A 15,103-nucleotide genomic window follows, 5' to 3' on the forward strand; every position below is an offset into this window, starting at 1 on the left:
CCCACAGAAATCCTTGCCTCTCCCATATACTTGTAATAAATGAACTTAATGTAAGAAATTATTTTCCATACATGCCTTCTGTGGACTGAATTTACGCTCTTGGGTCTGGAAAAATAAATGATTTTTTTTTTGTAGGGCTTATCATTTCTCTACAGCTCCTTCGTGGGGACATGGAGCAGATTCGAAGGGAAAACCCCATGATCTTTAACAGAGGCATAGCTATTACCAGAAAACTGGGTTTTCCTGATGTCATAATGCCAGGTAAGCAAAGCACCTCTATCTGTAAAATGGAGATACTGCTATTCACACTTTTCCCTTAACAATCATAATTGGGATGGTAACTTCACTCAAGGAAAGACAATAATATAAGAGTTGCCTTATTTCCAACCTGGAAATTCTAGATTGCATTTAAGCACATCTGTTGCTAATTAGAAATATTTTTATTGAACCAGTATAAAATAATAAGAGAATGTATTGAATTGGTATATGTAACATGTTTAACTCCTTTTTCCCATAATCGAGGGAAAGAGCCTGGTTTCTACTTTGTTACACGTTTCATATGACCCTTCAGCATTGCTTTACACCATGCAGGCTGAAAATCTGGTCTAGCTGACTTAATTCCCTAGATAGCTCAGTATACCTAATCCCTGCAACAGTTGTTGTGTCAAGAGCTCTGCTACATTTTGGCTGTCCCCACTTGGAGTAGCCAGTCGGGGTCACTGACAAAATTAAAGACCCCAAACTGTTCTGAGTTCATTTGGAGGCCAAGCAATGATTTTGTTAGTACTGTACTAGGATTGGTTGATGTAAAGGCTGGCATTGCACAGCCTAATTTATATAGAGTAGTGAGAACCTGGTGTAGTAACTGACAAACAGACAATACTTGAAATGTCACCTCTGTATATTAAATTCAGGTTCAAATGGAACTTTTTAAAAACTGGGAAATTTTGCTCAAGCATGTTGGGGGCAAATGTGGAAAATAATCTGTTTTCCATCAATACTGGGTAGTAGTGCAACTAACTCTGAGAAATTTTGTAAAAACCATTGTGAGAAGCAGAGATTAGGTAAGAAGTGTTTTAAGAAGTGTTTTTAGAAAATAAACTGTGAGTGATATGATTGGAAGGTTAGAATTGCATGCATTTTATTATTAATACTCCTGAAAATACCAAGTTTTTTTGCATTGAGCATATATATAGCAGCTTCACACTTTTAAGGTAAAGCAAACTAAAGAGAACAGATGCAAAATTGCATCTTAGAATGCATTTAATGCTTGAATATAATAAACTATTTCAGTTGATCACACCCAATTTTCTTTAAAATTCAATGCTTAAATCCATATGTAGACACTGATTTAAGTGAACTGAGTCTGCTTGAAGAGCTATTTGTATATGCCCCTTACACACACACACACACACACACACACACTTTTTATATGTGGAGCTGTACTTCAGTTTCTTCAGATCCTTGAAGGGTATTGGCTCAAAGAATATCTTTGTAAAGTTTCTTTCATTAATTTTGTTCCATCTAGTTTCCAGTTCTGTGTGCTGGTGCAAGTACTGTGTTGCCACATTGCCTTGGCCTTCCTTACCTCTCTTCTTTCTGGCAGTTTGCTTGCCTCAGGATGTAGACAGAGCAGTCTTCATGCAATGGATGTTTATAATCTAAGGTTCAGGGGTTCTTTAAATGGGACTAACCAATCTACAAATCATCTAGACTTTTTATAGTATATGGGAATAAGTCTAGAGGTCAATCCAAGGTCAATTCAGAACATAGATTAAGTTATGGATACAATATTATGACCTTGTTGGTATTCGACAATTCAGAGGCACTGGGCCCATTTAATCTGATTTAAAGCATGTTCCACAGCATGCGTTTGCAATATTTCTATCACTGAAATATGCCAGACTACTACTTGAAGCTGCATATATATCTAGATAATCTTTATTCAGTAGTACTCTCTTGACTCAACCTTTAGATCAGTGCCTAACTCAAAAGACCCCATCCTGCAATCAGTTTTCAACTACACAATATTCCACAGAGATCTCTCTTGTGGGTATCTTTTCTTAAAGGAGAAAAAACACTTATGTAGCATAGCATTTGTGGTTCTTTGAGAGGATTATTTTTATGGATTCAAGCTTGTGTGTCATGGATGTATGCCTCCCTCTTGTGTGGATCCAAGCTCCATGATGCCCTGGTGACACACCCCCTGCCCACCCTGCAGCAGTAAGGGGCACAACCCTATGCTGCTACCCCCAGTGCTGCTGGGTGGGAAGAGGGTACCTCGTCAGGGCAACACAGGGCTTGCAGCCTGCAAGGAACTTTCCTGCCCAGTCATGCTCTGCCCTGCCATGCTAGGTCCCACCCACTGCGCTGTGGAGGCCCCAGGGGGTGGGCAGCAGGGTGGGGAGCTCAAGCCCGCAATGGGCACCCTGCACCCGCACCCTCCCTGCACACAGATCTGGGGAACATGAGTCCCCCACTACCCCCTGAGAGTGTTCACAGTGGCAGGGAGCCAACCCTGGCCCCCAATGAGCCACCCACAGCCCTGTCCTGCTCCCTGCCAGGGCCCTGCGGCCATGCGTTTCAGCCCCCAGCCCCAAGCTCCACCCGCTGCCCGGCTAAGCAGCAGCCCCAGCCCAACTCTTTCCCTCCCTCCCTATGGGGGCCTCAATCCCCCATCTCCCCCTGCCAGACATACCTGCAGAAGCTGCTCTCTATACATGCACATGGCACCCCTACCTGACTGCCCTCCTCCCACTCCCCCCAGCCCCTTGCAGGCTGGAACTCTGCCCACCTGCAGAGAGCTCTTTGCAAAAGTGGAAAATCCATGTGTTTCTCCATTCATAGAATCATAGAACCAGAAGAAACCTACAAGATCATCAAGTCTGGTCCCCTGCCATGGGCAGGAATTTATTGGACTCAGACAACCTAGACAAAGTGCCTGTACAGCCTCATCTTGAACACCTCCAAGGAGGGTGACTGCACCATCTCTGCTGGGAATGTGTTCCAGATTCTGGGGACCCTTGCAGCAAAGAAGTTTTTCTTATGTCTAGCCTGAATTCACCCTCTATTCATTTATGCCCTGGTCCTTGTCCTTCTTTGAGGTGCCTTCCTGAAGAGTTGCTCCCCAAGTTGTTGATGCTCACCCCTGGCTTACTTGTGGGTGGCCATCAAGTCACCTCTCAGCCTTCTCTTACTCAGACTGAACAGGCCCAGTTCCCAGAGTCTTTCCTCATAGGGCCTATCCTCCATGCCCTTAGTCATATAGGTGGCCCTTCTTTGTACCCTCTCAAGCTTATCCACATCCTTCTTGAAGTGCGGTGCCCAGAACTGGCTCATAATCAGCTTATTGTCCACTGTAACCTCTAGGTTCTTTTCTGCAGAGCTGCTGCCCAGACAATCAAACTCCAGCCTGTACTGGGCATAGGATTGTTCCATCCTAAGTGCAGGACTTTGCACTTGTCCTTGTTGCACCTCATGAGATTTCTTTTGGCCCAATCCTCCAATTTATCTAGGTACCTCTAAATCCTAGCCCTACCCTCCAGTGTATCTACTACCCCCTGCCAGCTTGGTATCACCTGCAAACTTGCTGAGGGTGCACTCTATGCCATCTTCCAGGTCACTGACGAAGACATTGAACAAAACCTGCCCCAGGACCAACCCTGGGGGCATTCCACTTGATACCGGTTGCCAGCTTGACATCAAGCCATTGATTAGTACTCCCAAGCCCAATGCTCCAGCCAGTTTTCTATCGACCATACAGTCCATTCATCTAGCCTGTACTTCCTTAGCTTGCCTGGAAGAATGTTGTGGGAAACTATATCAAAAGCTTTGCTACATCCACCAGTCTCCCCACATCTACAGAGCCAGTCATCTCATCCTACAAGGCAATCAAGTTGGTCAGGCATAATTTGCCCTTGTTGAATCCATGCTAACTGTTTCTAATCATCTTTTTCTCCACATGGTGAACTACTGCACTGCATATACTTTTATTTCCTCTTCACCCCTGCAGCTTAGCTGCACTTTTCTTTCCCATTTCCAATTATTCCTGTTTCTTCACCAATCTTAAATGTCTGGCAAACATCACCAAACAGTTCACTCAGAATCCCTCTGTTGTCCTCCCCTCAGCCTGTTGCCTACGATTAGTGTGGCCCTACACTCAATGAGGTGGAGCTGGACCAGGTTGTGGCATATACATTTTTGGAGGATCCCAGGATTTATGACAAGAACATCCAATTCCAAACATCAGTGGGATCTAAGTAGCACATGGATCCTTTGTGGGTGGTATCCTGAGTAGACACACATACTGAGCAGTGCTAAACTATGGAGTCACCATGGCTTGAAATGCTATTGACTGCTGGGACCCAGCCCAATGAATCATTTGGTAAATCATGAGCAACAGTTTCAAGAAAGATAGATAAAATGTATCAATTCTGAATGAGTTAAATCTCGGTATTGTGTGCATTTTTATAGCTATGTTTATTTTAAGGCCAGTATTTTTTAATTTGTTCCTTACTTCCATGTGCTTAGTGAGATTAGGGTCTGACAGTAAGGAAGGGGGGAAGAGAATGCAGGGGGAAGAACTTTGGGGGAGGTGAAGTGCAAGGGGGCTTCATGACCCTCTTCCCCCCCCCCCCGATTTATTTTTCCTCTTGTAGCAGTGGGAAGGGGACAAATTCAAGACAAACCTCCAATTATTTGATTCTATACCTGGAAAGTTATAACAAATTTATAATTTTTCCATTTATTGAATCTAATTTTTGGGATGTTACCATATAATCAGAGTTGTCATACCTTCAAGTAAATACAGTACGTGCCTAACTCTAAGTAAACATATTTGAAAAATTTAGCTCAGGAATTTCAGAGGTGGAGAAATGTCCCTAATAATTAATGGAGCAGTGGCAGTCTGTCAAATCTACAGATTTTTCATTCTCAGACAAAGGCTAAATATTAAAGAAAACTTGCTCACAATTGAATTGGAGTAGGAAGAAAGAGGCAAGCATAAATGGTGGACAGTCCAAACAACTCAATTTATCTTGACAGCACTCCAACATGGAAATTTAAGTGTGTTAAAATAAAAGGAAATTGTGGTGATCTGGCAGGTTAGTGTTCTTTCCCTTCTTCTGTGGAGATGTGTTCATTCATATTCCACTATAACTGAAAATATTTTATCTCATTTAGTCCCTAGCAGGTATCTGTCCACCTCTTTCAACCATCAGACTATTGACACACTTGTAGCCTCAGTTTACAAGAATTCCAACATTAACATAATTGAAATAGAACAAATGCAGTTTAAATTATTTACCATAATTCTGAGAATAAAGACTGTACATCTATTTATGATATACCTGCTTTCAGCCATTGTTATCCTGTCAAATTTAAACATTGTTTCCTAAAAAAAAATCTTTGTATTTTTGTTGATTTAGAAAAAAATAATTGGTAAAGAAATGAAAACTTGTTAGGTAGTTTTGACATTTTCACGTGTTTCCACTTTCTCAGCATTCTTGTTCAGACTGCTTCCTCCTCGTTTTACTTCAAAGCTGTCTTTCTCCCTTTAAAGTTGAGTTGCTAAATCCTATTTCACCTTCACACCACACATCTAAGTAACGCTTACGTAACCATGCAAGTACAGTTTTTGGTTCTCCTCATGGACCACACATCTTCGCCGTGTGGCTGCCCAATGGGTCAGCTTCAGGAGAACGGTTAAAGAGTGCTTTGGGCATTACCTAGCCTGTGACCTGCTGGTTAGAGCACTCTACCCTGAAGCCTCTCTGAGTGAGGTGGTTGTAAAACCTGGGTCTTCTGCTCCCTGAACTAGTGTCCTAGACTATTGGGCTAAAAGGTGAAAGGGCCTTCCTCCTCCATAGTACTTCCAGTATTACATACCTACCTAGGCAATCCTATTCTGTCATAGGTGGAAACAGAAAGCAAACTGTGCATAAATGACAAAAAATGCAGTTATGTGGCTACGTAAGTCCCTGTTAGGCACATAAAAGTGAAATAACATTTAGCCCAGGATTTCTCATCCTTGAAACAACTAATTGTTAGCTCAGAAGTTGAGTTCTGAATTTCCCTTTGAATTTGGGTAAAGATTTTCAAAACAGGGCCAAAAGAGGATGATTTGCTGAATAACCATAGAGGATGTCATTCAATATTGCTCATATTCACTAATTAGCTGGCTAAGCCAAAAACTATCAGAAGAGATCAGATAACTTCAGCATATTCAAACTCAGTTTTTAGCATTCTTTTCTCTTCCTTTTTATGAGCAGTTCCTTACAGCTGCAGACATTTAACCATTAAAATTCTGTGGCATCCAGTTTTTAAACAGTTCCCTGATCCCAACCTCACTTTTTTAATGACAGTGCAGTGGATCTTACAGTAAGCCCTTCACCTACCCCTCCCCTCATCCCATAGACCCGACCTAACATGACTGATATACAGAAGTCATTAAGAAACAGAAGGAAATAGAGCCAGTCTCTATGTGCTTATGTACTGCGTACTTGCAGACTATTGATAAAACCACTTCGTTTAACTATGCCTGTTTCAGTTTTTAAACTTACAAATTCTAAGCTTTACATTGTATTGTGAAGTAAGAAGACAAGCATGTTCTTCTGTATCCTTGTGAATTAGAAGGGATTCAGTCAAACCAGCCTTACAAGTTTTTCTTTCTAAATTGCTATTAGATTTAAGAACATCCATTTAATCCTGACAATAATTTTACCTTTCCCCAGAGATAAAAGCAATGAGGCATGTGCTGCTTGCCTTTTGGATTGCAACTTTATTTGTATACAGAACTTGCTGATCAGAAATCTATTGCATAGGCATGGCGTTTGTCAGTTTCCCAAAGGACATCCCTTCCCTCCCCCATGTGCTGATAAGTATTCTGTCTTTTACTTTGAACCTCTGATGAAAAGTGCATGCTTCATCTTTTACTTGTGAGTGATGTTTCTTTCTCTTTTTTTCTCTCTCTTGTCTTAATTTTCCTGGTGCCTCTCTCTTTACTTTCCCTTCATACTCTCCCTTTCTTTCTGATGCAGAGATGAAGATAGTTGGGTGTAAGTTTCTGCTTTTCTGTGTAATGTCTGCTTATTGCTTGCTTTTCCCATCTTCATGTTTTTCATGGAATGTTGGGGATTGGTAAAGGTAACAAACCATAAAAAACATTGTAGGGAAGCTTTGGTAGCGGAGGGGCATATACAGTATATAGTGCGTTATTAGTCTCTCTTCACACTGAAGTATTCCAGACAGATTTGCTTGCTATAGCATTATGAATCAGTGTCACAACTGGGAAGTGCTTGGGTATCAGTCCTTTGAGGCCAGGTACAGACATTACACTTTTACAAGTATAAGTGATTGGAAACTGGTCTGTACCTATAACAGAACAGAAGTTCGGCACACAAAACTGGTCCGTAACCATAAGAGAACAGAAGTTTGGTGCACTCAGACTGGTTTAAAAATGGCAGACCCAGTCTAAGATTTGCCTCCCCCCACACCCCCTTCCCAAAGGGTGAATGCGTGTTCTGTTCACAACTGATCTAAACTACGCCACTCAAAGAAAACTGTGTCACTTAGATTGATTCCGCCTTGGGCTTTTTAAATGTCTGTACCTAGCCTGAATGTCCACTAAGTCATGGCAAGGAAAACATAAATAATGGGATAGAGCAAAACTTGTCGGCTTCTCACAGAACACTTATGGTAGGAGTGTTAGCAAGTCTAAAAATGGAAAATGATGTACAATGAATGTTTTGGAAAAAATGAAGACTAATTGCTGTCAATAATCAATGAAGAGAAAATAAGAAAGAGGTCTAAGATGGGGCAGAGAAAATTTAGGCAAAGTATTAAGAAAAATCTGTTAAAAAATGGATTGAGTTATGAAGGGAATTTCTGGAATTACTAAAACAGAAGATATTCCAGTACTAAATAAAATTTTTCTGTCCAGTACAGTAGGGGTAATGAAATGTATTCATGCAAAGGTGTATACTGGGCCATCCACTAATGTGTCTTACCCCCTCTAAAGATTGCATGATTCTACCAGTATGAAAAAGAAATCTTACTGAAACAGAGAGAGTAGAGGCAACATTTCTTCTGGTGAATTTAGGTGCAAAACCATGACAATGTGAATATAAATATTTTTGTGTGTTTGTCGCTGAATTTATCAGTGTAAAAATATTTTATTAATTCATTTGAATCCACAGAGGTCCACCGGTGTTTTCTCAGATAGTAGGTTAGTGTGACATTATCGGTCTCTCATATCACTCCGTTCAGAGGAGGGAAAAATACATTCTGACTGTTCTCTTCCCCAAAATATCATGAAGGGTTAAACTCACCTAGTTTTCTCATTTAGAAGAATGTATTTAATTTAACTTTTTTTTATTATCCCACTATTGGTACTGTGATATAAGTATATAATAATAATTATAATAATAATAATAATAATAAATAAAATATTGTGGCTTCCTTACTATTATAATGTTTTTTCCATTAACTTTTAATATAATCACTTGCTCATTTCAAGGAAAGAGGTAGGGTCTATGTCTTGTTTACAAGATGACAAATTACATTACAAATACTTTAATGCCTCTTTCAGTGGTAGAGCAGTTTTAAAAAGCCTTTGATATAAATATGAATCAATAGACGCTTAATATATTTTCAGTGGTTATTAAAAGCACGACAAAAGTTAAAAACCATAAAATATAGGGTATTGCAAAGGAGAAACTTTTACTTCAGTTTCCTATGGAGCAGAGTTAATTATGATTATTAAAAGAAAAAAATCAATGAAACAAATACATGATTTAAGATCATACTGCTGACCGTGGACTTACTCAAAGAAGAAGGTACCATACAAAGTAAAGATGACAAAATCAATCTATCTGAGATCACACTCTAGTTATGAGCCTTTTCAGATCAATACAATGTAATATCTTGGAAAAGTACTGCAGAAGCTAAGGTTCTGTATGACAGATAATAGTGGGGCTGTCCAGCAAAGATATGCTTGCTAAGCAAGTTTCAGATTTAACACAGGCATTTCAGGCATTAGGAGAGTTTGGCCATCATTACCGCTAAGAACTGGAATCAGTTTGTATCATTGGTGCTCAACCTCTTTGCTGCATGAGTCAAATGGGCAGTGCTCAGTCCCTCCATGGGCCAGAGCCAGGCAGTGGGCCTGATCTGTGCACAGGGCTGCTGGGGCAAGGCCCAATCTGGCTGTGTGTAAGGGGTGTGGGATAGCCTGACTGATATGGTTGCGTGAGGGGAAGGGGGCATGGCCCAGCCCCATTCTCGCCATGCAGTGGGAAAAGGGCCATGGTCCAGCCCTGACCTGGCTGTGTCGGGCTTGGGAATTTGGCAGAGGAGGAGGGGTGGCAGTATTAATTATGACTGCTCCCCCACCACCAAATTTCCTGACCTGTGGGAAGCCCTATGGGCTGGATGCTGTGGCTCTATGGGCCAGATTTGACCATGGCTCAGGTTGAGCACCCCTGATTTAGATAATGCACATGGTACATGCTTTTTGTAATATTATTCCTACAGGGTACATTCATATGTTTGCTGCATCTGGTCTAGATTTAGACAGCTTACTTCAAGCCATCTAAGTCTAGACTAGGAGCACCAGGAGCAGCATGGGTATCTTGAGATAAGTAATTCATGGTGCAGGGTGGGATGGCAGTCTAGAAAGACTGGTGGGTCTGCAGGGGCATTAGTGGGTCCAGGGGGGCGTTGCCTGGTCTGAAGGTGAGGGGGAAGGCTAGGGGGCTAAAACTAGCCCAGTCAGGCTGGGGTGTAAGAACAGCACAGCCCCAGGACTGTGCTGTGAAGGTGTGCAGGCGTTTGCTAGATCAGGTTAACTGCTTCATAGATTGGGCTAATGCTTTCTAGATCCAAGTTAGTTTACCTCCTGAGGTGAACTAACTTAGGGTACGCAATTTTATTTATTTATTTTTGCCAATTTAAACCCTACAGTCACCTGCACGAGTGGGCATTTAGATCAACCTACCCTAGGTTAGATCAATCTAAATGTAACATGTGTACATACCCTTAAATGTTATAGTTTAAACTTATTAAAATGTATTAGTATGGTGGACTGAGTCCCTTAAAATTTTAGGACCTTAGGGAGCAGAGCATCAGCTGATTTAAATTCAATAATGCCATCAAGGGCAGCTGTTTTGTTTCAGATCCAGAAACTGTTTTGTTTTAGCTCTGCTTTGATTGCCCTGAACTTTTAAACCCTTAAGGTGTAGCAGACATTCTTTTAGAGAGTAAAGGTTCAGTACAGTAAAATATTGATAATTCCAAGGTGCTGAATACCGTGGACTTCAGATGGAGCTGAGTGTGCTCCATACAGCGCAGGTTAGGTCCTACACAGGGCCATTTCAGGAGTTTGATTGAATCAGACCTGAATTTTACATGCATATAATCCCTTCTTTTTTTTATAGCTCCTGAGAGAGTAGATTTTTATTTTTTTTTAAAGATCCTATAAACACTGCCTGGATAAGTAGTGTTTATTACTGGACTGTTTCTAAATTACTTTGCAAAGTGGACACATCTAAGGTACCTATATCAGTTAGACTGACCTGCTGTTTTTCCCCAAATGTGCACTGAAATTTTAAACCTATTTTACAAGGCTTAAAAATTTGAGAAAGCTGCCTACTTAGTAAACATATGGATGAGTCAGGATTTTAGGATTTTATTTGCAGCTGTCTCAAATTTTCTTTATGACCTTGAAAAAGTCATGCAACTTCTCTTTATCTCAATTTTACCATTTGTAAAAAGGGAAAATGGCCATTCCTTTCCTTAAGGGCCCAAGGATAGTTAAAGTGGGTTTAAATTATTTAATTTAAAGTGCTGCAGAAGTGCAGATGACATTGTGAGCAAAACATCTTGGTCAGCCACTTATGTAGAGAACAAACAAATCTCTTCAATGAAAATTTCCTATATACTTTTCATACATGGCAATTAACACTAAACGGGAATGGTTCGCATTTGAAGATATCGTCAACTTCAAGCTTTTAAAACAAAAAGATAAATACCAGCAATTTTCAACAGTCCTGCAATGCATTTCTCAATTTCTGGGACTTAGACAAGCAAGCATACATGTATATAATAACAGTTGGCCTTTAATTGCATGGTTGTTGTCAATTATCCTTAAAGTGGTTTTAAATTACAATATAAAAGGTTCATTTTCACACATACAGTTGTCAAAGCTAGGTGATTTTACTGCTTGGTTGGTGTTTGTTTTCTGGACTAGAGGCTTCATAAATAGAGAAATGATTCAAGTGGAAGAGGAAAGGGAGATACTGGATATGCCTTTTTGACAGAATATAATTTGGGTTTATATAGGATTCTTCATGCTCAAAGCATTTCACAGAGAAATAAATGGCACTAAGTGCAAACATTAAATGCACAGTCATACTCATCTAGTTTTGGAAGGGTTTGGGGGCTTTTTTGAGAAAAGAAACTTGAGCAAAAATGCCAGTGTTCCTTTTTTGAAAATTGTTACTAGATTTTTTCATTACAGCATTGACTATTAACCAGAGTGAAAACACTTCAATTGAAACTGTTGTGTGAAAGCAACTACAATGTTTTAACAGGCAACTACCCAGTTGCAATTTAATCTGATTTTCTGAGATGCAGTGTTCATGTGAAACAGTCTTTGTAAGTTTCCATAGTGTGCTGTTCTCTGAAAACCATGAGCTGAGAAATTCATGAGTTATAGTTACTTCAGGAAAACACTACTATTTGTACAGTAGTTTGCAACACAGAAGGAATAGGTTGATTTGTCAGACAACTCTTTTATATTTATTTATTTGTTATAGAGAGGGTTTTTGTTTTGGGGGGTTGTTTGTTTTTTTTTACAAAGGAGGAATTTCTGAATTAAAGAATAAGAGTTCTATCAAACAGGCCCTTTTGTTTGGAAACCAATGGTCAGTCTGCATAAAAGTTGACTTGCATCATTTCCTGATATCATTGGCCAAACTTTTGTTTAGTCGCATGCAAATTACACTATCATATCTGTATACACATTTGTTGTAGGATATCATCTTTGGCTTTCTAAGTGTAATGAATGAACACAGAGCCGTCCTGCTCTGGGCCCCGCCAGCACTGACCCTGGGACACCAGCATGGGCCACGCACTCCCACCAAGCTGTTACTGCGATCCATGCACCCGCTCACTGCCACTGCCCCCCACCTGCCACAGCCATTTGCCTACTGCTGCCACTACTCCCCTCCACTCCTCCCCCCTGCCAATCACTATGGCACCACGTGGTTCCCAGCTGGAGCACCGGACTGCAGGATGCAGCAGGAGCCGGCCTGGTCCCTGCAATACTTGGCTACCTCCATGCAGTGCCAGCCAGGCCAGGCCAGCTCCTGCTGCATCCAGCAGTCTCAGGTGTGCAGCTGCGACTTGGTGCTGGAGCAGCAAGCAGCAAGGGGATGGGAAGCAGCCCTCAATGGCTCGCCAAAACTTGCTAAGTGGCCCTCTGCCTAAAATAATTGTCCGCCCCTGCATTAATTGCATTAACATGTGGCCAGGTAACAACTTAAGACATGATTCTGGTTAATCACATCATAAATGTAACATGCTTAGTGCTCCTGTGTTTAAAGGCCTTCTTTCGATAGCTACCATTTCATAAAAATGTGATCCCCAAATCTGAGTGGGCCCAGAAATGGCCAACTAATATTTTATTACGACCTACTATTCTTATGATAATATAATTCTTTTCACCATTAAACTGAAAAGCTTCATCTTGGGCGCATTTACATGAGACACTTACTGCACAGTAGAGGTAATTACTGCATAGTAAGCTTCATTCTCTACATGTGCTGACCCTTACTGCACAGTAATTTGCTGTACACAGCAGTTAATTTGCTACCTTCAAATGTAAGGAGCAAATTAACTGCTGAGTAATTACTGAGCAGTATGACACATGTGGAAAGCCAACTAGGAGCAAATTTGCTCCCAATCAGGTGGGCAGCAGGGAGTGGGAGATTGTCCCTGCCCAGTTTCTGGTGGCAGAGCCTGCCCCAGCAGCAGGCAGCTCCCAGGGGCAGGAAGCAATGTCCCCCTGCCCTGGCAGCAGGGGACTGGGAGATTGTGGAGCTGGGAATGATCATGGAGCTGGGAACTCCCTGCATGGGAAGAGTTCCTTGGCCAGCCTGCAGCTGGCTGGGAGCTACCCCAGACTGGGACAGTTCCTGGCCAGCCCTAGGCTGCACAGGGAAATCTGCACATGCAGCCTGGAGGTAGCTGGGAGCTGTCCCATTTTGGGCAGTTCCCAGCCAGCTCCAGGCTGCACATGCAGACTTCTCTGTAAAGCCTGGGGCTGACCAGGAACTGTCCTGGTCAAGGGCAGGTCTCAGCCCCACAGATTTTTCCCAGCCCTGTGCCCCAAACAGGCATTTCAGGCACAGGGCTTGGAAAGAGCTGTGGGAGAGGGGCAGGTCCCAGCCCTTTGCCCTGATCCTCCAGTGTAGCAGCTAGCAGTGAACCCTTGTCTTGGCGGGAAATCCCTGTCCAGCTGGGGGCTCACTGCTAGCTGCCCCACTAGTGGTTTGGGGCAGGAGGCTGGGACCTGCCCGTCCCCTACAGCTTTCCAAGCCCCATGCCTCCAATCAGGGAGCAGGGCCAGGAATACCCTGCTGCCAGGGCAGGGGGACATTGTCCCTGCCCAGCCTCTGCCCCTTGTGCCAGCCCTGGCAGCAGGCAACTCCCAGGGCAGGGAACAATCTTCCAGCCCCTGCCAGGAGACAGCTGTCTCTTGCCCCTGTGCCCCCTACGAGCCCCTGGACTAGCACTCCCTGAGCTTGGTGGTGTACCCTCTGCAAAAAAAAGTGCCATTGACACTGCCAGTGGCCCCTGTGGGCAGTCGCTGCTCACCACACCCCATGCTGCCTCACTGCCAACACCACCGGCGGCGTCTACAGGCAGTACCCAATTGCTACTGGCCACTGTTGACACTGCCGGGGGCATCCGCAGGTGGTCACCAACTGCTGGTTAGCACTGGCTGTCCCCCCACAACAAAGACATGAAAATGCTTAATGCATTTCTAGTCAGTCTCATTGCTCAAAATGCAGACCATGATACCCATATTCCTTCTATGGATGCATCCACACATGCAGGCATGTGCGTTTACAGCAGCTAAAATAGAAATGGCACAAATAGAAGCCCCTCCCCTTGTGGCTGACACTTCCACAGCTGCCTGTGGAAGCTCCCTGATTGCTGTCGCCACACCCCCGCTATCAACACCACCACGGGGGGTTGCCATGCTTCCCCAGCTTCCAGGGGCATGCAGTGTTCATGCCCGCATATGTAGATGCCTGCCCAGGGTGGGTTTACTTTACAGTAATTTACTCTGAAGTAAACACACCCTGCAGCATTTGCACATGTAGATACACCCTTTGCGCCCTAACCTCCAGATTTTGGAATAATTCCATTCCTTACAATGGTTTCCCAGTAGAACAAACTTAGCCTTTAACCTTCCTGAAGTTGATATGTTCAGTCTCATATCCTTACTTTGAATAAAAAACTTATTTTCAGAAAGGTCCAGTTTTCTTCTGCAAGGATATTAGAGACCATAAGGCATTTTTATAAAAGTAGTTAGGCTTGTATGCTTGACTAAAATGCCCTCTCCCCTCATTCTTGTGCATGATGTCAATCAAATGTTCTTTTAGCTATTTTTTTCCTTTGAAATATACACATATTTTATTGCTGAAGCAATTTCCCTTTAGAAAAGGAAATTGTGATGTTAAATTTTATATAAATATCAATGGTTACTAAATCAGCTTAGGAACCAACTTAGAACTCTGGACTGCCAGGGTTAGCATTCAGATCCACAACCAGCAGGCTCTGAAATATGAATGAAAACCAGTAAAATGAATTTCCAATAAATGTTACAGTTTATAGCTATAAACAATTTCCTCTCACTGTACAAACTGTTCTTAAGAAGGTGTGTGTGTTTTTCACTAAGGCCAGCTCTTACCTACTTCTCTCTTTCACACTGAGAGACTTTTCCATCTTTCTAATAGCCCCATAGGGCATGTCCACACAAGCCTGCACATGCCTTTTACAACATCTCAACCCCCCTTTGAGACTCTGCAAGACACAT

The 15,103-nt window shown here is 42.3% G+C and overlaps 1 protein-coding gene across 1 annotated transcript in view; it reads left to right on the forward strand.

Annotated features, from left to right (window-relative positions):
* Positions 1-15,103, forward strand: part of DOCK3 (dedicator of cytokinesis 3) — a 551,204-nt gene that overhangs the window by 391,296 nt on the left and 144,805 nt on the right. Inside the window, exon 14 of the mRNA XM_019547385.1 lies at positions 136-261. Coding sequence (XP_019402930.1) covers positions 136-261 — 126 coding nt within the window. The remainder of the gene's footprint in view (positions 1-135; positions 262-15,103) is intronic.

The sequence above is a fragment of the Crocodylus porosus genome, unplaced genomic scaffold (genome assembly GCF_001723895.1).
Source record: "Crocodylus porosus isolate Cpor-Errol unplaced genomic scaffold, CroPor_comp1, whole genome shotgun sequence".
In the NCBI taxonomy this organism is placed as follows: Eukaryota; Metazoa; Chordata; order Crocodylia; family Crocodylidae; genus Crocodylus; species Crocodylus porosus.